Source organism: Chionomys nivalis, chromosome 17, assembly GCF_950005125.1.
Source record: "Chionomys nivalis chromosome 17, mChiNiv1.1, whole genome shotgun sequence".
In the NCBI taxonomy this organism is placed as follows: Eukaryota; Metazoa; Chordata; class Mammalia; order Rodentia; family Cricetidae; genus Chionomys; species Chionomys nivalis.
In genome coordinates, this window is record NC_080102.1 from 40222811 (window position 1) to 40246451 (window position 23641).

At 50.4% G+C, this 23641-nt stretch overlaps 1 protein-coding gene across 3 annotated transcripts; it reads right to left on the minus strand.

Moving 5' to 3' along the window:
- Positions 1 to 2036: 2036 nt before the first annotated feature.
- A4galt (alpha 1,4-galactosyltransferase (P blood group)) lies at positions 2037 to 23382 on the minus strand. 3 transcript variants are annotated; one of them, XM_057791895.1, is made up of 3 exons: positions 23341 to 23382; positions 7381 to 7519; positions 2037 to 4656 (listed from the first exon to the last, which is right to left on the minus strand). In XM_057791895.1, the coding sequence occupies exon 3, from the start codon at positions 4609 to 4611 to the stop codon at positions 3562 to 3564; it is 1050 nt and encodes a 349-aa protein (XP_057647878.1). In that variant the 5' UTR covers positions 4612 to 4656; positions 7381 to 7519; positions 23341 to 23382; the 3' UTR covers positions 2037 to 3561. The 3 variants fall into 3 exon arrangements, with proteins under 3 accessions (XP_057647878.1, XP_057647876.1, XP_057647877.1); XM_057791893.1 differs by having other exon boundaries at positions 7025 to 7519; XM_057791894.1 differs by lacking the exon at positions 23341 to 23382 and adding an exon at positions 22845 to 22876 and having other exon boundaries at positions 7025 to 7519.
- Positions 23383 to 23641: the final 259 nt, after the last annotated feature.

A 23641-nucleotide genomic window follows, 5' to 3' on the forward strand; every position in this document is an offset into this window, starting at 1 on the left:
AGAGATGAGACGCTAAGTGTCACGCGACTTCCGGATCATGTCCTTGAAGACATCTGCCTGGGTGCTTGTCTGCCTGTTCTGCTGACTGGAAAGCGGCAGCAGCTGAATTCATGACAAACAACAGCCCAGGGAGGGTTGGGACACCCCTGGCCTTGGACTAACAGGAGGCGAATGTGACCTTCTGCAGACCACTGGGCTTCTTGTGCAGCAGCTTTCAGGCTACTGTAACCAATCCATGCTGGGTGTGTGTGTGTGTGCGTGTATGCTTCTCTTCTTGCAAGTTGGTGGAGCTGGCCTGAATCTGAGTCTTGTTGGTATATTATTATATTAAGGGCACTAGGAATGACTTCTAGTCCCCACTTACTGGTTTCTTCCCACATAGACTTTCCTGGAAGTTTTTTGCTGGCTGGTTCTATGTTGACCTGACACAAGCCAGCATCATTTTGGAATAAAGAACCTTGATTGAGAAAATGCCCCCACCAGATTGACCTGTGAGCAAGCCTGTGGTTACATTTTCTTAATTAATGATGAAGGAAGGCCCAGACCAACATGGGTAGTGCTACCCCTGGGCTGACGGTCCCGGTTCTATAAGAAAGCAGGCTGAGCAAGTCATGGGGAGCAAGCCGGTAAGCAGCACACATCCAAGGCATCAGCATCGGTTCTTACTTATATGTTCCTGTCCTGACTTCCCTGGACACTGGACTACAAGATGAAAGATGGAATAAACCCTTTCCTTCCCAAGCTGCTTTTGGTTGTGGCGTTTACCACAGCGATAGAAACTCTAAGGAGGACATGCTTGCTCCCCTAACCCCCACCCGCTGCCCTGCCCCAGGAGAGGTCATGTTTGACTCTTTGCCCAGCCCAGTCCTCCAGCCTCACAGCAGCATTCCCAGCATGCCTAGCGCCCAGCTGGCCCTAAGCAGAGGTCTGCAGGAAACACAGCAAGCCAACTTCCAGGAATGGAGCCCACATGCTCATCCATCCTTGGCCTCTCCTCAGGCACTCAAATGGAGGGCAGTCCCATTTAATATTTAAACAAAAGGCTGAATGTTGATACAGCAGCCAGGGGAAATTAGTCCCCTAGCTCTGAGCTGCTGGGAAAGACTTCCCTGCTGGCCAGCACCAGGCGGACCAGCCTGGAAGATTCATTAGGTAATTGACAGAGTTTGCCTGGGGCCTCTGTGGGTTCTGTCTTCCTCAGCCCTGGACAAAAACATCTGTAAACAGACTATCCAGTGAGAAACCATAGGGGCCTGAGGATCTGATTTCATGTCTCTGAGACATGTTCCACCATAGCACCCCTCCCTTTTCCTTTCTCAGAATCCAGCTGCACAGTGAATGTTCCGACTTCCCCATAAAGAGGCAGCCTGAGGTTGCCAGGCTGTCTACGCACTGTGGGGTTGGCCCAGGGCAGGGGAAATGCTTGCAGGGTATCTGGAATCAGGCCTGGGCAGAGGGTGCCATGGGTGAGCTTATGGAGAGGGAGAGATGTATTTCATGTCTGTGTGTTAGCATGTTAGGGTCTCACTGTATGATGATCATGAGGCTAAACACCCCCCAACCCTAAGAGACATTTCGCTTGTTCCAATATGTACAGCTACATATAGTGTTTGTGTTGTGAAAGCCCGTAATTCTAAGACAGAAAGAAATGAAAAAGATTGGTGGCTCATGCCTATAATCCTACCTCTTGGGAAACTGAAGCAGGGGAATTGCTGTGAATTCCACACCAGCCAGCTGTGACTGTAGAGATTTTTATTGTTGTTATTGCTGATGTGCGTGTGTGTGTGTGTGTGCCCCTGTGAGTACGGGAGCTAGTGGAGATCCCCTGGAGCTGGGATCACAGGGATTTGTGAACTGCCCCACAAGGTGCTTGCAACCACATTTGGGTCCTCTGGAAGAGTAGCCAGTGCTCTTAACAGATGAGTCATCTCTCCAGCCCCCCACAGTTAAGACCTCCTCAAATGATACCATGATTAACTGGAGAAACAACTGGCTTATAATTCTTTTTTAAATATTTATTTATTTATTATGTATACAATATTCTGTGTGTATGCCTGCAGGCCAGAAAATGGCACCAGACCTCATTACAGAGAGTTGTGAGCCACCATGTGGTTGCTGGGAATTGAACTCAGGACCTTTGGAAGAGCAGGCAATGCTCTTAACCTCTGAGCCATCTCTCCAGCCCCTGGCTTCTAATTCTTAGTCTTCATCACAAACCTCATCTGCTCTTGAATACCTCTGGAGCCAGGCAGCTCAGCCCCTTACAGGGCTGTTCGAGGTATGTGCGGGCAGAGCCCACAGGCTGGTATGTCTCCCTGCTTGGCCTGCTAGAGAGCACTCCAGGGCTCCCAGCAGCCTCTTGACCTCCCATCACTCACAGGAATGCCCAGCCAGAAGAGTCATAGAACATCAGCCCTGGGACTACATAGCAGGGCGCTTCCAGGAGTTCTCAGAAGCCAGTGAAGCCAGAGTCCCCACTGTTCGCTGTATCTAGCCCCTAGCCTCACACTTTTGTGTTTGTATTGAGCCCCATGTAGGCTAAAACAGACCTAGGGCTTTTGAAAGGCTGTGAATAGGCCAGGACCCCACTTCAGCTATTGGTGAGCCCTGAGAAGTGAGGTGGGACCACAGGCTCCTCTTATGCCTTATCAGCCAGCCACCCAGTTCTGAGCCCAGCCTCTCCAAGTTTTGTGACCCATGAAATGGCCACCCTCCAGCTCCTCTCCCATTTGTAGAACAGGGTGTGTTTGCCGAAGTCCGTGTTCACAAATGTGCTATGTGACCACAAGGCATTAGATGTTGGTAAGTCACTTTTATTATAGCCTCCAGTGTCGACAACAGGGAGGGCATTTAAAACACTTTTCCCAGACAGGTGGTGGTGGTGCACGCCTTTAATCCCAGCATTCGGGAGGCAGAAGCAGGCAGATCCCAGTGAGTTCGAGGCCAACCTGGTCTACAGAGTAAATTCCAGGACAGCCAAGAGAAATCCTGACTTGAAAATCCAAAAACCAAACCAAACCAAACCAACTCCCCCCCCCCCAAAAAAAAAAAACACTTTTCCCACACCAAAGTAATCTCCACATACCCTGATCACTGGGATGGGCTGTGGCAGATCTGCAGAGCCGTGCCCCAAGGGAGGAAAGATGGAGTTCCCAGCAGCTCTGCCCCTCCCCTTGGGCTCACTCAGTTGGGAGAGCCCCACCTTTCGCAACGCTTCTACCCAGGCTTCTCTGAGCTCTGCTCCTGACCCCATCTGTCTTCCAGCGACCTTAGAATGCTCTCCAGTGTTCCAGGCTTGCTGATCTAGCTCAGTAAAGCCCCAGATGCTACTAATTCTAGAATCACCTGCCAGCCCAGAACACGAGCCCAAGTATCTTCACCAGGGTCACTCTGGCCTGGAGGGGCAGGAGCACAGAGGTCACACATGCTCCCCAGGTCAGCCCTGGTCTCCTCTAAAGTCAGCAGCAGCAGGGCAGAGCCCTCTTTGCTTCCCGCTCGTCTTGTCTCCCTAGGACAGGCAGTAACAGAGCTGAGATTATACGAAGGCAGTCTGGAGGGCCCTCACAAGTACATCTTCATGGCTTCGTGTGTTGTGGGGCAGTAGCGGGCATGGAGCTGGGCCAACAGAGCCCTGGACGTGGCCTCGAGGTGTGTACCCTGACTTTTCTTGTTCCACACGTGAACAGCATAGGTGGCATTGAGCAGCCGGGTCAGCTCCTCAGGGCTGATGTCTTCAAAGTATTTCTTCCAGTTTTGCCAGGGGATGGGGTAGAAGGCCTCAGGGGGCAGGGCAGTAACTCCTCGGCAAGTGTGGCTTTCCTTCAGGCTGCGGATGGAGCACCATTTCTTGAAGACTCGGGTGAGCAGTTGGGGGCCCTGGTGGCCCCAAATCCAACCATTGTAGTGGTCCACAAAATCACGTATGCACAGCTCCAAGAAGTCATGGTGGCGCTCAAAGGCTAGGAAGGCTCCGTTGAGGACGTATTGGGATTGGACGCCCAGCGTGTTGGTCAGGTTCCTCAAGTTCTTGAGGACGATGAAATCTGTGTCCAGGTAGATGCCACCGAACTTCCAGAGGAGCGCGATCCTAGAGGCATCAGAGAGTACCGGCAGCAGGTAGGGTTCCCAGCTGTTCTGCGCCTCCAAGTACCAGGCTGCCAATGGTGTGTCCCGAAACAGCTCCTTCAGGTCCAAAGGCTGTATCTGGACATTGCGGAAGCATCTCAGGAGAGAGATGCCAAGGTTCCGAGGCAGGCCTGACTTGTACCTATGTAGCCCCTTCATGAGCACCACTATCTGGGACTCTGGGTGTGCCCTGGCAGCAGACTCCACAGAACACATAAACAGAAAGCTAGGTTTGGTCCTGTCTGAGGTCTCTAGGAAGAAGATGTTGCCTGGGGCAAGGATGCCACGAAAGGCCAGCTGGGGGCAGGGGAAGTCCACTGGCAGGCTATTCTGTTGTCCTTGGTCCTTGGGTGCACCCACAGTGTGCCAGTAGATCATGACAGAGACGAGGAATGTGAACTTGAAGCTGATAATGAAGAGAGTGAAGACCCGTTGTCTGGGGGTGCCCCGGAGCATCCTCAGCAGGCAGTCGGGAGGCTTGAACATGGTCTCCCCAGATCACAGCAGGAGATGCCCACAAGGAGTGATGGTCTGTAAGAAACGAACACCAGCACTCAGGTCTGCTGACTGCAGGACTCCCTGACCCTCAAGAAACACGGGAACTGCCAGCTTTTAAGGCTTGGGGTCTCTGGGACCCAAGAGGCATGAGCTGTACCCTGGCCAGCTGTCCGCTCACCTGTAAAAGAAGACCAGACTAGAACCTGGACAGGGTCCTTTTCCCTTGGGTAGCAAACTTGTGACTGGCTGGAGACCAGAACCAGTGTTTCTCAGTGAGCAGCCAGAGTCTAGCAGATACAAGAACAGCCAGAAGCAAAAACTTTGCCTCACAGAACCATAACCCTGACAAAATCGGCCTCTCTTGGCCTACTGGGGTGGTAGCCTGTCCTCTGACCCCCCTCAGCTCCATGAACAGGCTTTGGCCCACTCAAAGACAGGCTGTTCAATGTCTCAAACATATTCGGCATGAAGACATGGGCTGAGAACTGCAGAAATGTCTCAGTGGGCAAAATGCACAAGCAAGCACAAGGACCTGAGTTTGGATCCCGGGAACCCACGGAAGACAGAATGGCAGTGCATGTGTGTAGCCAGGGCCGGGGAGGTAGAGATAGAGTGTCACTTGGGGCAAGTGGTCTTTGATCTAAGGATTTATTCATTGTAAGTTATTTATTTCATGTGCATGGGTGTTCTTTCTGTGCATATGTGTGTGTGTCGCATGCACAAAGTGTCCTCAGATACCAGAGGAGGGCACTGGATCTCCTGGGACTAGAAATGGGAGGTTGTGACCTGGCATCATGTGGGTGCTGGGCAGGTATCAACCCTGGGTCTTCTGAGAGAGCCTGGTGCTTGTAACCACAGAGTCAGCTCTCTAGCCTCAAGTTATTTCCTTTTTAATTATAAATTGGGGGGGGGGCACACTATATACAAGTGCAGATGTCTGCAGAGAGCAAAAGAGGGTGTGGAGTTAAGAGTTATGGGTGGATGGGGGCTGGAGAGATGGCTCAGAGGTTAAGAGCATTGCCTGCTCTTCCAAAGGTCCTGAGTTCAATTCCCAGCAACCACATGGTGGCTCACAACCATCTGTAAGGAGGTCTGGTGCCCTCTTCTGGCCTGCAGGCATACACACAGACAGAATATTGTATACATAATAAATAAATAAATATTTAAAAAAAAAAGAGTTACGGGTGGTTGTGAGCCATTTAACATGGGTCTTAGAGACCAAACTCAAGTCTTCTATCAGGGCAACAAGTGCTCTTAACTGCTGAGCCACCTTTCTGTGCCCCTCAGACCCTTTTTTTTTTTTTTTTTGGTTTTTCGAGACAGGGTTTCTCTGTGGCTTTGGAGCCTGTCCTGGAACTAGCTCTGTAGACCAGGCTGGTCTCGAACTCACAGAGATCCGCCTGCCTCTGCCTCCCGAGTGCTGGGATTAAAGGCGTGCGCCACCATCGCCCGGCCCCTCAGACCCTTTTAAGGGGGGGGGGGAACCGGTCCTCGAGACAGGGTTTCTTTGTATATCCCTGGCTGTCCTGGAACTCATTCTGTAGACCAGGCTGGCCTGAACTCACTGAGATCCACCTGCCTCTGCCTCCTGTGCGCTGGGATTAAAGGCATGCACCACCGCTGCTTGGTGGCACTGGGACTAACACTGGTACTAAAAGCTTGAGCTACTACACCCGGTGAGGATGGCCTTGAATTCAATATATAGACCAGGCTGGTTTTTGACTCATGATCCTCCCGCCTCAGCCTTCCAAGTGCTGGGATTGCAGCTATGTACCACCATGCCCTACTACGTCACACATTTGCTCCTTAAGAAGTATTGGTCTGATCTATTGGGAGCTCACCAAGGCCAGCTGGACTGTGACTGAAAAAGCATGGTATAAAACCGGACTCTCTGAACATGCGGACAATGAGAGCTGATGAGAGGCCAAGGACAATGGCACGGGGTTTTGATCCTACTTCATGTTCTGGCTTTGTGGGAGCCTAGACAGTTTGGATGTTCACCTTTCTAGACCTGGATGGAGTGGGGAGGACCTTGGACTTTCCACAGGGCAGGGAACCCTGACTGCTCTTGGGGCTGGAGAGGGAGAAGAGGAGTGGGGGGAGGGGGAGAGGGGCGGGAGGAGGGGGAGGGAAATGGGAGGCGGGGAGGAGGCGGAAATTTTTTTTTTCAATTAAAAAAAAAAAGAAGTATTGGCATTCTAACCAACACGGTAGCATTTCATGCATACAAACCTGTCAAACCCTTACAAGCAGCTGGAAGGGTTAATCCTCACCTGTGCCTTAAGGATGGGGAGGAGGACAGTCTATATCCCTCATGCTGTCCCCAGGCAGAAAGTGGCAGGATGTGTATGGAAGAGTGGGGGTAGGGTGGGGTGGGAGGCCTATACTTTTACCACATTACCTTGTCCTGGGGAGAGAGCTGGTCTGGAAAAGGAGTGGCCGAAAGGGTGCGTGGCTCACTGAAGGAACTCAGTCCTGTACCCAGGAGACTAACAGCGGCCCTGGCCCCGGATCACATCATAGCTGTTGTATCTTCCAGGTGGCGTTCACACCCCTCAGACTCTTGGCCACTCCAGGGGACAGTTGCATCATTTTGACATTAGGAACCAGGACACTTGAGTGGACACAGGCAGGCAGGAATTACGGGAACCTGAGAGTTGAGTCCCTTCCAGGACTCTTGGAATGGCCATCCCACATGGTCAGCCCAGGGGTCTGAGCTACCTGGATGGACTCTTTCCAGGTTAAAGGGCTACTGACCAGCCTGGGCAGCCCATGACGAGGAGGTGGAGTCCTAGCCGCCTGCAGGCATCCTGGGTATGCGCACTGGGTTAGGAGCCCATCTTCTATGCCAACAGGAACATGGTCTGTCCTCTGATGCGCAGGCCTGCCAGCCCACCTGCAAAAGACGGAAGGCAGAAAGTGTGAGCAAGCTGTAGGCCACCAGCAGCTCACCACGTTGGCTTTCAGAGTGCAGTCCTGTGCTCAATTGAGTACATTAGCCTGTGTTCAGCCCTGTGGAAGCACCATCTGGAGACGGACAATACAATCGACTAGAACTCCCTGGGTGGAATTGCACTTGGGCTGGGCACCAGAGAAAAGAAGGGTCAGTCAAATGGAGGAGGTGTTGGCCCATGAGAACTCTGCATCTCATCAGCATCACAGGCTCTAAGGGACTGTGGGAAGCATGAAGGAACCAGCCTGCTCCTTCTCAGCAAATGACAGTCAAAGGCTGAACCCCAGCACTGGAGAGGCAGAGGCAGGAGAGTCACAAGTTCCAGGCCAGCCTGGGCTACATAGTGAGACCTTGTCTCAAAAGTCAAGAGCAATAACAAGATAAAGTGATAGCTGGACACGGTGACCGGGTTGCAGGATTGGGGGCCACGAGTTCATTCATAAGGTTAGGACCAGTTTAGGCAACATAGCCAGACGCTATTTAAATACAAACAGTTGAGTGGTAGTGATGGTGCATATCTTTAATCCCAGCACTCATGAAGCAGAGGCAGGCCCATCTCTGAGTTCAAGACCAACCTGGTCTATACAGTGATGAGTTCCAGGACAGCCATGGTTACACAGAGAAACTCTGTTTCGAAAAACCAAACCAAATCAAACAACAACAACAAAAAAACAAATAAACAAACGAAAAACCATTTCATCACCAGGGAGATGAGGCAAGAGGCTCAAGGGTATCCTTGGCTATATAGCAAGTTCAAAGCCAGCTTGAGCTACATGAGATTCTATCCATAACAGCAGCAATAGTAGCAAAGACCCAAGCCAAATCACATCAGAGCCTTGCACAGACCCTAAGTAATATGAGAGACTCAGGTCTCCAAACCTCTGACTTCACATCACTTCCCCCAGCTCCTAGTCTAAACCATATCTGCCGCTGCTGCCTCTCAGAACTCAAGATGTTGCTTCAGGACCGGGAGACCTGCTACGGTCTCTTCTCTCTGTGTGATGGCTCTTTCTCCACTCATAACTCAAACCCCGAAAACTCCAGCGTTCCCTGCCTTCTGCTCCCCTATACTCTGCCTAGCTCTTATCACAACACACTGTGCTCATTTGTTTAGGTAACTCATTTGTAAAGAGCCAAACAAGGACAGATAGCATGTTTTACTGAGTGACTCATGTAGAACAGGCTAGCCTCTAACTTATCAGATAGCCCGAAGATGACTCTGAACTTTGGATCTTCCTGCTTCCTTCCTCACAGGGCTGGGTGGTGAGCACCACACAAGGCTTATGCCTTGCTGGGGATGGAGTCCAGGCCTTCATGCAAGGAAGGCAAACACTACCAACTGAGTTACCTCATAGCCTCATGTTGTTTCTGAGTCAGGGTCTTAAGCAGCCCAGGCTAGCCTTGAACTCATGATCCTGCTCCCAACCTCCACCTCCTGCTGCGATTAGAAGCATGTGATACAACATTCAAGGAAAAGTACACACACGCACACACACATTTGTTTTTGGAGACAGCGTTTTTCTGTATAGCCCCAATTGTCCTGGAAATCACTCTGTAGACCAGGCTGACCTCAAATTCAGAGATCCACCTGCTTCTGTCTCCAGAGTGCAGGGAATAAAAGCGTGTGCTGCCAACCGCCCAGCTGGAAAAGCATACTTTGGGTTTGTATTTGTTCAGCGTCTGGAACCCTGTCTAGCTCTTGATAGGTGTAGTCAACAAATGAGCAGGGGAGGAAATCAGTGAGCCGGCAGAGGACTCACTGAGCAGAGGGGCAGCTGCTGGATAACCAAGGGCACCAGTGAGCGGCTCAGGACCCCAGCCAGGGTCATGCTTATGAGGGAGTTGCCACAGACCCCAGAATAGCAGCAGCTTTGTCCTCCTTTGGCGAGTGAGGCTGCTTTGGTTATAAGCACTTTCTTTTTTTTTTGGTTTTAGTTTTTCCAGACAGGGTTTTTCTGTGCAGCCCTGGCTGTCCTGGAACTCACTCTGTAGACCAGGCTGGCCTTGAACCAAGAGATCAGCCTGCCTCTGCCTCCCGAGTGTCCAGATTAACAGGTGTGAACCACCACCCCCTTTGGCATAAGCACTTTTAGCCCAGTGGGAGACAGACAGAATTCACCTGAATGTGGATCAGCAGACATCAGCAGAGTGAACCTCTGAGTATTTGGGACCCCAAGTCCTAGGAGGCCCTAACTGTGCCGTGATATAGGGTAGAGCCCAGGCCTGAGGTGGGGGAAGAGTGTGCCTGACCACAGCTGGAGGTGCTAGACGCAGGCCACACCATATTTGGTGTCCGAGCTGAAGACCCAGGAATAGAAGTTATATCCTGGGCCAAGTTGGCCACAGCTCAATACCCATGTGACCTCAGACTCAAAGCATGCTCCCAGCCCCCCTGGGTGGGACTTGTGGCTGCACCCCAAGCCCTGGTCCTTGTCAGGGCAGCCTGTCTCTGTTACCCCCCCCCCCCATCTCCAGGCTTCCTTCCCTAGGGCAGGAAGCTATTTCTAGGTAGTGTGTTAACTGGTCACTCTGCTGCTCCAGGCCCTTCCATGGCTTCCTATTATCAGGCCGTTCCATGATTCACTCAGCCAATGAGACTGAGCAGAAATACAGGCTGGTACCAATTCCATGCACCCTTAATGGCTGTACCTCCATCTGTCTCCCTGGCTGACCACGAGCCAGGACAGTGCCATGGGGACACTCAGAAGCAGCCCACACTGAACTCCATAGATCCCACCTCTGGGAAGATTGCCAATAGAATGGTTCACAGAAAACCAGGGCTGAGCCAACGGAGGGTCAGACGTTCTGATGGTGACTTGGGCAAGGTCCCCACCCAGGCTTGCTATGTGAGGTACCAGCTCCCCTCCCCAGGCCTCTGCAGACAGAACTCGCACCCTGTCTAGGGGGTCCTCATAAGATTCAAGGAAACACAAGAGACTCTGTTCAACAACCAAGTAGGGTCTCTTGGTGACACACTCAGGAGAATGAGGACATGGAGCTGAGGAGCTAGGCTGGGGCTGTGCAGTGGGAGACCCAGGAGGTCGTTGCAAGGTGGGATGGGGGGAGGGGCAAAGGGGTGTCCCCATCAGTGTCTATGGATAAGTCTACTGGGGTTTCCAGGTCACCAGACAAGTCAGGCTAAGATGGGGTGAACCCCTGACCTATATGGTATGTGGCCCTCAAAGGGGCAAAACTGCAGGTTGGCTGGAGACTCAGCCTTGCTGAGCCTTCATCTCACGCTTTTTGTTGTGTTTTGTTTGAGACAGGGTCTCTCTGTGGAGCTTTGCTATCCTAGAACTTGCTCTGCAGATCAAGCTTAAAACAAAACCCATTTGGCCTTAGAGAGCACAGTGTGTGTCTAGGGCCCCGCCTGAGTGACAGGTGCTTTTCTTCAGGTATCTGTGAAGGGCCTGGGAAAGAAGAGACATTGGTGGTAGGTCCCTAAGTCTGAGGTACCTATTTAGCATTATCAAAGTGGACTTGGCTGCCAGGTTCTCCCAGCATCCCTCAGTTTCTACCTGGCTGGCATATCCCCCCTCCCACCCTAAACTTCCCCAGCCTAGGGGTTGTGTTGCCCTTCCCATATAATCCAGTCATTTTGGTTATCTGCCCTTTTCTCTCTTGGCCAGTCTCTTAGCCCAGGCTGCCCCTGTTGGTCAGCGGCTCCTCTCCCCTTCCAGCTCTCTCTTCACATGGCCTAGCTCAGTCTGGCCATGTCCTCTAGACTATGCTATGCTCTCCCTCGTATCTACAGTAAACCTTCTCCTCCACCACACCTAGGAGCAGGCATGTCTGCCCTTCTTCTTTTCATCCAATTGGGATAATCTCTAAGGTCATGGAGGACACAGTGGCCCTTTCGCTCTCATCTCCAAGTTCAGCAGTATCGCTGTGCGTGGCCAGGAAGCAGCCTTTGGCCAGGACTGGCCCTCTTGTTTATTGCTGTCCCCCAGCTATCAAGAGCAAACAGTCAGAGCACACAATCCCCATCCCGTGATCACACTTGCTCCTGGTGCAGTCAAGTCAGCTTCCCTTCCTACTCTAGTGTCTGTCTACAGGGACTAAAGTATGGCAGAGTTCCCAGTCCACTCCAGCGTCCCTTCCCAGCAGGACCATGTATAGGACATGTGCCACAGGACAAGCCACCTCCCTGAGACTTGGGTCCCTTGCAGCGCCCAGGTTCCCGGTAACAGTGGGAGGCCTAGAGCAGAGGGCTCACCCAAGGCAAGGGAAAGAAGGATCCTACTCCACTGTGCTTCCTGGGCCACCAGGGACACTACGCTGGTGCTCTGTGGCTGGAGAAGTTCAGCTGGTAGAGTGTTGGCTTAGCAACCATTTAATTCAGAATTTCATCCCAAGCATCACACAAACCAGGCACGGTGGCCTATAATTCTAGCACTTGGGAGTTAGAGGCAGGAAGATGAGAAATTCAATGTCCTCTTTGGCTGACCTGGAATATGAGACTTAAGAAAAAAAAAAAAAAAAAGGGTGCCGGGCGGTGGTGGCGCATACCTTTAATCCCAGCACTCGGGAGGCAGAGGCAGGCGGATCTCTGTGAGTTCGAGACCAGCCCGGTCTACAAGAGCTAGTTCCAGGACAGGCTCCAAAACCACAGAGAAACCCTGTCTCGAAAAACCAAAAAAAAAAGGAAGAAAAGAAGGAAGGAAGGCAGCCAGGCAGCCAGGCTATAGCATTAATTATCAGTGCCCTAATCAGCAGGAAGTAGCCTAAAAAACTCTGGCCACATTCCCAAAAAAATGGATTATGGGTGTTGGTCTTTGTTTAGAGTGTTGGTTACAAGGTATTATAGATAATAGTCAGGAAAAAAAGCTAAATGAAGGTGATTAAGTTAGATTCAGGGTTCTTTTTTTGGAAAAAAAAAAGGGGGGGATATAGCTATGATAAGATAAAAGGGTAGATTATTAATGATTCGTGCCTTTAATTCCAGTACTTGGGAGGCAGAGGCAGGTGGATCTTTGTGAGTTCGAGACCAGCCTGGTCTACAAGAGTTAGTTTCCAGGACAGGCTCCAAAGCTACAGAGAAATCCTGACTTGAAAAACAAAACAAACTGCCGGTGGTGGCGCACGCCTTTAATCCCAGCACTCGGGAGGCAGAGGCAGGCGGATCTCTGGGAGTTCGAGGCCAGACTGGTCTACAAGAGCTAGTTCCGGGACGGGCACCAAAGCTACAGAGAAATCCTGTCTCGAAAATCAAAAAAAAAAAAAAAAAAAAAAAAAGAAACCAAAAAAAAAGAAAGAAAAACAAAACCAACAAAAAAAGGGTAGATTATTGAATCTACTCTGAAAAGACAAAAGGGAGGATACAGATATGATAAGATAAAAAGATTATTGAATCTACTTTTAAAAAGCAACTACTAGCTATAAATGTTTTAAATTGGATTGAACTTTTGTATATTATACAAATTTTGTATATTGATGCAAATTTGAGATTCGTTTGTTTTTTTTTTTTTTTTTTTTTTGGTTTTTCGAGACAGGGTTTCTCTGTGGTTTTGGAGCTTGTCCTGGAACTAGCTCTTGTAGACCAGGCTGATCTCGAACTCACAGAGATCCGCCTGCCTCTGCCTCCCAAGTGCTGGGATTAAAGGCATGCGCCACCACCGCCCGGCTTTGAGATTCGTTTTATTAGAACATATTGTACACACATTTCTACTCTTGAAGGAAGGACTGTATCAGGACCAAACTATACCCCATTTCCTCCCAAAAGGGCAGGCCCATTGTTATTGGCTTGGTCCAAAATTGAGTCTAGGCTTGGCTCAAGCTGGACTATAGACAGCGGCTCTCAACCTGTGGGTGGCGACCCCTTTGGAGGTTGAATGACCCTTCCAGTGGGGTTGCCTAAGACTGTCCATCACATCAGATATTTACATTATGATTTGCAATTGTAGCAAAAGTACAGCTATAAAATAACAATGAAAATAATTTCACAACACAAGGAACTGTAGTGTTAGTTAGCAGGTTGAGAACTGTTGCTCTAGACTTCTGGCAGTTAGACAAGCCAGCATTCCTCAGGACCTTGACCACCAAAAGGCAGCATTTCCCTTGCCTCTGGCAGAAGGGATATAGGCTGTCTATTGACCCCTGGGGCACCAACCAGATTATCAGAGCCCATGCTGGCCTCCAGCGGCTACCAGCCCTATTTACATGTACTTGTTAAACACCCAAAGCTTGTTAGCATCCTGGCTCTTCTCACCTCCCACAGATCCTGGATGATGCTAGCAGGCTTCCCTGGCCCAGGTACCCTGTATATAAATATGGCAAGGGTGTCCCCTGCCCACCGCTCCTCTTGCTAGTCTCTCCCCCACTATTCTTTTTTTTTTTTTTTTAATTTTATGGTTTATTTAACTTTATTTTATGTGCATTGGTGTGAAGGTGTCAGATCCCCTGGAACTGGATTTTCAGACAGTTGTGAGCTGCCATGTGGGTGCTGGGAATTGAACCCGGGTCCTTGAGAAGAGCAGTCAGTGCTCTTAACCGCTGAGCCATCTCTCCAGCCCCTCTCCCCCACTATTCTTACTATCTTATCTTCACTCTTACTATTCTTTGCTATCCTGGCTTTTCTTACAGATAGCCCTGGCCACATCCAGTCTGCTTCTTTCTCTCTCTGCTCGGGACTCTTCCACATGCCTCTGGATGTTTCCTCTCTCTTTTATCCACAATGAGAGCCTTCCTCCTAATCACAGAGCAACATCTACTTCGGTGGTTTGTTCGTTCGTTCCTTCCTTCCTTCCTTTGACAGGGTTTCTCTGTGTAACATCTCTGGCTGTCCTGGAACTTGCTTTGTAAACCAGGCTGGCTTTGAACTCACAGAGATCCACCTGCTTCTGCCCCCTGAATGCTGGGATTAAAGGCATGTGCCACCACTGCCCAATGGTGTTTTTTTTTTAATTTTTTATTATGTATGTACTGTTTTGCCTGCATGTATTACTGCTTGCCAGCAGAGGGCGCCAGATCTCATTACAGACGGTTGTGAGCCACATGTGGTTGCTGGGAACTGAACTCAGGACCTCTGGAAGAGCTGCCAGTGCCAGTACCCATTGGCGGTTTCTTTACTGTGCCCTCACTTACAGCAAAGTAGTAGAGAGGAGAGAAGGCCCAATGGGAGTAAAAGGACAGCTTGGTTTTGATCCTTCTTCTATGGAATCAAACGCAACACAGAAAAATAAACAAGTTACATCTTTAGAGAATCTGGGGTACAGAGAAAACACAAACTTTTTTTTTTTTTTTGGTTTTTCGAGACCAGGTTTCTCTGTGGTTTTGGAGCCTGTCCTGGAACTAGCTCTTGTAGACCAGGCTGGTCTCGAACTCACAGAGATCCGCCTGCCTCTGCCTCCCAAGTGCTGGGATTAAAGGCATGCGCCACCACCGCCCGGCAAACACAAACTTTTTACCCACATGTAAATGTGGTCCAAAGAACCTTTGACTGACACACAGAGCAGTAAACGGAATGGAGATGCACTGGGACCCAGAAACAGGATCTCAGGAAACTCCAGTGATTGTGGTGGTCCCAGGCTTCACTTCTAAGAGGGAGATGGGAGGAGGCCGGAGCTGTGACCTACACAGCTCAGAGGGGTTTATAAACTAAGGGGATGGTTTGGGTTGTTTATGTTTTGTTTTGGTTTTCTGTTTTGTTTGGAGGCAGCCCTTTTTCTCCATGTAGCCCTGGCTGTCCTGAAACTCACATTGTATATCTGGCTGGCCTCAAACTCATAGAGATCCTCTGTCTCTGCCTCCTGAGTGCTGGGATTAAAGGCGCGTGTCACCACCATCAGGCTGGGGAAGGTTTTTATTGTAGCTCTGAGGGAGAGAACAGATCTGAAAGAGTCCAGAGCAGAGAGGAGTAAACTGAACACGGCAGCAGACTGGACCTAGCCAGACGAGAAGCAGGAGCAGAGAGACGGGAAGAGGGAGAGGGAGAAATGAAGACAGAGAAAGAGAATATGGGCAAGAAAGAGGGCGAGAGAGAGCCGAAGCCGAAATAGCAGGGTTGTGCGGAGAATGAGGGGCGGTGAGAGGGAGGCTGGAGAGGCTTAGGGAAGGGTAGGAGAGAAAAGCTGAGAAGTGCTAAGAACCAGCAGGGACTTTGAAACTGAGGGAGCCCAGAGAGGTCAGCATGGGCTTTGGTAAGTCTAACAGACACCACAGGTAACCACAAGTTCCTTCTGCCAGCCATAAGGGAAATGGCTCCCTTCTGTAGAGAGGAACTAGCCTCTCAAGTTCTAGGGAATACTTTTGTCTAACTGCCAGAGTTTGGGGAAATGGAGTTTCCTTTGAATTTGACAAAGGGCTCTTAGCTATAAACAGCTTAGTAGAGGCGGAATCCCCCATTTCTGCTTTCAGTATTGACTTAATATGGGCTAAATAAAGTACTTCATCTGCTAAAAAATAACAGACCCTCCATTCCTCCTTTTCTTCAGCTCCCAGACACATTCCCAGAATCCTTTTCAATGGAGAAGAAATGCAAACTGAACCACACAGATAACATCTCACCTAATCAGATTGGCAAAGCCTCAAACACTGGCTTCTAGAAAAGTGTAGTCTAAGTAAACATTTTATATGGTATGCATCCTAAACAGGACTGCTCAGCAGCAGACAGCATTCAGTTATCAGAACTCCAAGACGAGGGCTGGAGAGATGGCTCAGCAGGTTAAGAACATTGACTACTCTTCTAGAAGACCGGGGTTCAATTCCCAGCACCCACATGATTGCTCATACCTGGCTGTACCTCCAGTAGCAGGGATCCTACCTCCTCACACAGACATAAATGCACGCAAAAGCAATACACATAAAATAAAAACAAATATAAGTAATTAAAACAACAACAAACCTCCAAGGCATGGACTGGGGAGAAGGCTCAGGTAGTAAGTGTTTGCCTGAGCACCCGGACCTGAGTTCGATCCTCAGAACCCACACAAAGGAGCTAGGTGTGGTGGGGTGTGCTTATAATAGCAGAGCTGGGGAGACAGAGGCACGTGGATCCCTGGCAACCAGTCTGACCTGGTGCCTCCAGGTCAGTGCTTGTCTCAACAACAAAAAAACCACGGGGGACACCTGAGGACACACCAGAGGGTGACCTCAGTCACACACACACACACACACACACACACACACACACACGAGCTAACGTGCTCTGGGGATTTGTCCTACAGAAAGGTGACATCTGCGCGATGTCATAGGTCAGATTTGTTTGCAATCAGAAAGATTAGAAAACCCCAAGGTCCTTCTTAAAGGGGACTGAATCAGGACACAGTCACTCCCTAAGCGTCCAGGCAGCGCACACCTACACGGTCTCTGAATGCAACTGGATTACCTCTGACTTTTCTTCAGGATCAAATGCAGTAACTAATCCAGGGGAACGCTGCCTATAAATTACTGACCCCCATCCAAAGACAAAACCTGTTTCTGAGACAAGGACTCACTGTGTAGCATTGGCTGGCCTGTAGAGATCCCCCTACCTCTGCCTCCCCAGTGATACGATTTAAGGAATAAGTCACAACTGTAACTACCATAACCCACCTGACCTCCTGAGGGCACAAATAAGGACACACATTGTGACCTTCCCAAGAGCACCTTCCCTGTTCCAAGGGTCACTCCTGTCCTGTACCGGAACTGCAGTTGGCTTCCTTGGGCCAGGGTGAGGTTACCCTCTGAAGCCCTGTGAAAGGCACAATAAGGCCCCATGAACCTGAGCCCCAGGACCTTCACTCAGCCCCATACCCCCAGGTGACTGTGTGCAGACTGCTTTTCTGTCCTGGTTACTTGCTGGGTAGATGGCCGGCGAGTCTTTATCATATAAAACCAGGGCTGGCAACTCTCATAACCCTCCAAAGGGCAGCTCGAAGTTTCCGCCTGAGTCAGAAAAGCACTGGATTTGGTCCACCTGAAAGTTTCTACACTTGCCCAGAATGGTGATGCACATCTTTGATCCCAGCACTGGGGAGGCAGAGGCAGGTAGATCTCTCTGAGTTCCAGGCTAGCCTGGTCTACATTGGGAGTTCCAGGAGAACTGGGACTACAAAAAGAGATCTGACATCAAACAAAAACAAAACAAACAAAGAAACAAAAGAAAACCATGTTCTGGCTCCAGCTCAGTGGGTAGTGGTTGCCTAGCGAGGATAAACCTGCTGTGGGATATAATCCTTCTGTACACAGTGAATATATGCTCCTCTCATTGATTAATAAAGAAACTACCTTGACCCATAGCAAGGCAAAATAAGACCAGGCAGGAAAGTCAAACTGAAAATACAGAGAAGGGTGGAGCCAGCCGCTGGGGAAGCAAGATGTTAGAAAACAGGTAAAGCCACGAAGCTACACTGCAAAATGTAGATGAACAGAAATGCGTAATTTAAGTTGTAAGAGCTAGTTAGTAATAAACCTGAGCTATAGGCCAAACATTCTGTAATTAATATGTGTGATTATTTGAGACCCAATGGTCAGGACAAAAGTTCCACATCTATTTACGTAAACCCTAGGGTCCTATCCACAACACTGTAGACAGTGAACATGGTGGCTCACTCCATAATCCTAGCATTTGGGAGGTAGGGGCAAAGAAGATCAAAAACTCAAGGTAATCTTCAGGTGAGTTCAAGGCCAGCCTTGACTACGTGAGAGCCCGTCTCAGAAATGAAATAAAAAATAACAAGATTAAAAGGATTGGGGCTGGAGAGATGACTCAGCAGTTAAGAGCACTGGCTGCTCTTGCAGAGGAATTTGATTTGATTTCCTGCACCCACATGGATGCTCACAAGTGCCTGTTCCCCTCTGGCTACTGAAGGCAACAGGCTCACATGCGGGTGAACAGACATATATGCAGGCAAAACACACACATACAATTCTTTGAAGGTTAAAAAATAATATTAAGCTGGACACATGGTAACACACACCTGTAATCATAGCATTTGGGAGACTGAGACAGGAGGATTGATCTAAGTTTGAACCAAACTGGACCACATAGCAAGGCTGTTTCCATCTCCCCATCTCCTCACACACCCAATTGAATTAAAATACACCTAAAAGCGTAGAGTGCTTCTTTGCCTAGCTCATGCATAATTAACATAAAATTATAAATAATAGGAGGCAGAGCAGGAAAATGGCTCATGCTGGGAAAGCCTTGAAACCTGAGTTCAGTCCGTGAGACCCATGGAGGGAGAATCAGCTTTACAGCATTGTCCTCTGATCTCCACACACGAATGCCTACACACACACACACACACACACACACCACACACACCAGTAATTTTTTAAAAATATAACCAAGTGGCGGTAACCAAATCTGGTCTACAGAATAAGTTCCAGGATAACCAAGGTTACAGAAAAATCCTCTCTCAAAAAAACAAAACCAGCCGGGCGGTGGTGGCGCACGCCTTTAATCCCAGCACTTGGAAGGCAGAGGCAGGCGGATCTCTGTGAGTTCGAGACCAGCCTGGTCTACAAGAGTTAGTTCCAGGACAGGCTCCAAAACCACAGAGAAACCCTGTCTCGAAAAACAAAAAAAAAACAAAAAAACCCAAAAACCAACCAACCAAACAAAAAACCCCACCCCAATATATGTGTACACACACACACACACACACACACACACACACGGGGGAGGATGGGTTAGCTTGGCAACAGAGTATATTCTTTGCCTCCATGAATGAAAATGAGGACATGACCACTCCTAGGTATGGTTGAGGAGGTTTTTATTGTAGATCTGAGAAAGTACAGACAGAGGGATCTGGGAAGAGTCCAGACTGAACTGGGTCGGGCCATGATAGAAAAGAAGAGAGAGGAGGGGGAGAGCCCAGCACTCGGGAGGCAGAGGCAGGCGGAGATCTCTGAGTTCGAGGCCAGCCTGGTCTACAAGAGCTAGTTCCAGGACAGGCACCAAAAACTTCAGAGAAACCCTGTCTCGAAAAATAAAAAAAAAAAAAAAAAAAAGAGGAGGGGGAGAGGCCAAGCAGACTAAGAGAGAAGTTGAGGACCAAGAAAAGAGAACCAATGAGAAACTGAAGGAAGGGAAGCAAAGTCCCGCTTCTGGGCTAGAGAGTGAGGGTAAGAGGTGGGGCGGGTAGAGAAGTTTCCACTGTTAGTAACTCACTGGATTTGGTCCACTTGATAGTTTCCACACTTGTCGGGTGGGCACGGTGGCCCAAGCTTCCCGTTTACCAGCCTACACCAGCAGGCGTGGCCTCAGAGGTTGTATTTCCAGATGGAGTGAGCCTGTGGGAGAACCTGGGCCGAGGGGAGAGGGGCAGGCTCTGGACTGGAAAGAAAGGCCATTCTCCCAGCCCAGGAGGGAAGGGCACTGTACTCAGAAGGAAATGAAGGTCCCCAGGGAGAGAGAAAGGGATACTCAGTCACACTGTGACTGCTGGGCTCCACTTCTTAAAATCTACTCAAACTCAAAGCCCCCAAAGGGAAACAACCACGTGAAGTATTTCCCCATCCCTGGAGTGTTTATCAGTGGGGGATGTCAACACCTGAGGACTCCAGATGTCGGAGACTCAGTCAGTCCAACCCTAGCAGCTGGCATCAAGGGAGCCCCAGATATCCTTCAGTTGGGGTGCAGAAGCCCTGTCCCTGCTGAAGAGTCTCATCTCCCCCAAAGGTACTCAAAGAGGGCCCTCTCAGCCCTTTTCTCCCAATTCTTGCCCTTACTTCTTCCAGATACAGGACTTCCTCCTACTTCCCGGGTCCCCTGGGGCCTCAGTCTATTTACTGGCCCCCTTCCTCCACCCTAGGTCTCTGCAGAGCCCTTTTCTGCCTATTCACAATCAGCTTCTAAAAGTAGCCAAGTCTCTCAGTAAACATCCATCTACAAACACCCACACACACTAAGGAAAATTAAATTTAAAAATCTGCTCCTTGTGGGGGGGTGGGGTGAAGCCTAGTTGCTAGACTGCTAAATTGCACTAAGCCCTACATTTGATGCCCTGCACCCAAAAAAACTGGACACTGCGGTCTATAGTCCCATCATTCTGGGAGGCAAGAGAATTGGAAGCTTAAGGACCACCTTAACACTACATGGTGCAGAAGCCTTTACAGAGCTGAGACTCTTATCTCAAAACAAACAAACAAACCCATAAAACTCAGCTCCCGGAGCTGGGGACAGCTTAGCAATTCAGAACACTTGTGGCTCTTTCAGAGGACCCAGGATTGATTCCCAACTCCCAGTTTAAGAGGATTGGACACCTTTTTTGACTTCCAAGGACACCAGTGGGGTTCACCTACATACAAGCAAAATGCTCAGACACAGAAAGAAAATAAATAAATCTCAAACCAAACCACCATGGCAAAACCCCCAGCTCTTCAAACATGTCCATGTAGCGACAGGAGCAGAAAGCTAAACTACAATAGAGAAGGAACCATTTGTGGAAGGCAGGACAAGGGGCAAAGCCATCGCTGAAGAGCTGGCACTGCTGGAAACATCGTACAAACCCTTGGTTCCTCCTTTTCATTTCTAGGGAAAAGGAGCTACACCCACAGCCTGAGGAAGTGTGCCAAGACTCAGGGCTTCAGGGGAGCCAGCTGGGAGACATTCTTATCCTCACACATTGACCAGTTAATTCTTTTCTGGGAAAATCCAGCAATGTATACCTGTATGCATTTATTAGAATGTAATAGTATCTAGGTGGGCACAGCATGGGGGGTGGGGTAGGGCCTTTAATCCCAGCATTTGGGAGGCAGAGGCAGGCAGATCTCTGAGTGGTCAGTGTGGTCGCCACAGAGTTCCAGGGTAGGCAGGGCTATACAGTGATACCCTGTCTCAAAACAAAAAGTACCAATAGCTAAAAGAAACAAATGTATTACATAACAATAAGCAGGGTAGTTGAGGTGGCTCGGTCAACAAAGGTGTTACTTTGGGTCATTGAACGGTATGGACTAGGATTTCCATACCCACCAAGAGCAGGCTGATTTGGGTTGTTGCGGTAGGTTCCGGCCTACCCTGGGCCATTCATCACTCCTCCCACTGAGTCACAACCTCTCTCTGAGACTAGGATCCTGTCAACCTAGACAGTTGCAGGGCCATAATTGACGCAAGGAAAGTAAACCCAAGAGAATTTCCATGTAGGAGCCCTCATACTGAGCGGTTCAGGCAGGGACCAGCACATGAGCCGCTGGAAAAACGTTTTCAAAAACAAAACACACACACACAACAAAACAAAAACCAGGAGGCCGAGACTCTCTCCACCCAGCTCCAGTGCATTTAGGCCTTTGATTTGAGGACTTTCCTTTGTGGGATTTCCGCTTAAAGCGCATAGGTGGCTTTAGGGACCCACACAAGGTCAGAGGCTGGGGTAATTGCGGGTGCAGTTGAGGGGCGGAGGCAGCCCTACTATATCGGATTCCTCACTCTTTAGGAGAAAGCAGGAAGGTCAGAGCGGTGTAGGGGGAGAGGTAGGCACTTCGGAACCGGGTGGGGTTGCAGCAGCTGGATTGTCGTGGACGTGAGAGATTCGAGAGCCCACGAGGAGACTTTTAATCTCCAGCAAACGAGAGGTTCAGCAGAATGACAAGCAGATGAGACCTTCTAGCCCCATGCAATAAAACTGAGGTTAGGGGGTTCGCCCTAACAGTGAAGACGCGTAGATAGATCTCCCAGCCGCAGCCTCTTCCAATCCCATCAGACTTCCAATCCCACCTCAATTGTTCTCATCTGGAGGAGAGGCGAGAGCGTGCTGATCCCCAGACCGAGCGCTGGGATCAGCGGCTTCATGCCGGCTTTCCTTGCTCTCCAGCTCTTTCCCAGGCCATCCCTTCCACCCGAAGACCCTTCCCCGTGCGGCGGGTCCGAGGCCAGAGCATCCGGAAAGGCAGCGCCGACTCCCGGTCCGCAGCCCTCCTTGCAGCGCGCGGTGGTCCTGTCCTCTCCGGGACTCGCCCCGCCGCGGCCTCCCAGATCTCCTGCGCGCCCAAGGTCGCCGAGCAGCGCTTTGGCAACGAGCTTCGGATCTCCAATCGTCCCCCCCTCCCCGGTGGACCTCACCCACCAAAAGCCGACGGGGCTGCGGGGTGAATCTCGGAACCCTAGCCGGCCCAGACTAGCCCGCGCAGGGCTCAACTTCGGGGCGCAGCTCGGGTACAGGCGGTGATGGAGGGACCAGAGCACGGAATTGGTGCGCGGATAATTGTCACCTGTGGAACAGGTGGCAAGGCGGGGACCCGGGTCTCTGGGGTCTCGAGGCTCACCTCCCCGCCATGCCAAGATCAGGGGAGCCCTGGATCCCAACGAGTACTCCCGCCCGCTGCCTTGACCCAGAACCCCAAGTACCTCTGGCTCCCGCGGCGGCGGGCAGCTACTGCGGCCCTGGAGGGCGGTGGCGTGAGCACAGCGGACAGGAGCGCCGCCCCTCCAGCCCTGGGCGGGATCAGCCCGCCCTGCCCCGCGGGTCCCTGCACAACCTTTCGCCAGAAGCTTGTCCTCAGTGTCTACAGGGAGCCCGGGGGGGGGGGTAGGGTGGGATGGGAGGTGTTGACTGAACGGGGACCACGACCTGAGTCAACGCTAGCCGGTAACCAACAGGTGTGAACTGCTTTCTCAGCCTCCGGGCCACCCACGCTACACTACGTACAATCCTATTCTGAGACCCTAGAGTTCTTTCTCTAATCCACGCTGCCCTCGAACTCCTAGCAGTCCCCCTGCGTCAGTCTCCCAAGCGCTGGGAAGACAGGAGTGAGTCCCCAACCCGTGGTTCCGTTTTCTCATTTAACAGATAAAGAAAAAAACAAAAACAAAAATCCAGGCTTAAAGCGGTTTGGGTAGTTACTTGAATGTTCTTCAGTTGAGAAGGGGCGAGTCTGAACTTGAGTCGGCCAGACGCCACTTCCCAGCGTCTATGGAAAACACTCTCGGCTCCCTGGCCTGCTATGATCCAGGGAAGGGCTGGGCCCACTACAAGCTGTCCCTTAGAGGCAGTTTCCCAGCCAGCTCTCCTCCCCTGCTGGACGTCCGCCCCCCTTCGTCACTCTCACCACACAAATCGGCATCCAGGACTCTGAGAAAATGGAAACACCCTATCCCGATTCTCAAAACACTCCGGGTAAAGAGGTTTTGAATAAGTCAATCTG

Excerpts from the sequence above, each read along its gene's own strand:
- A4galt (XM_057791895.1), bottom strand. The coding sequence starts at position 4,611 with ATGTTCAAGCCTCCCGACTGCCTGCTGAGGATGCTCCGGGGCACCCCC.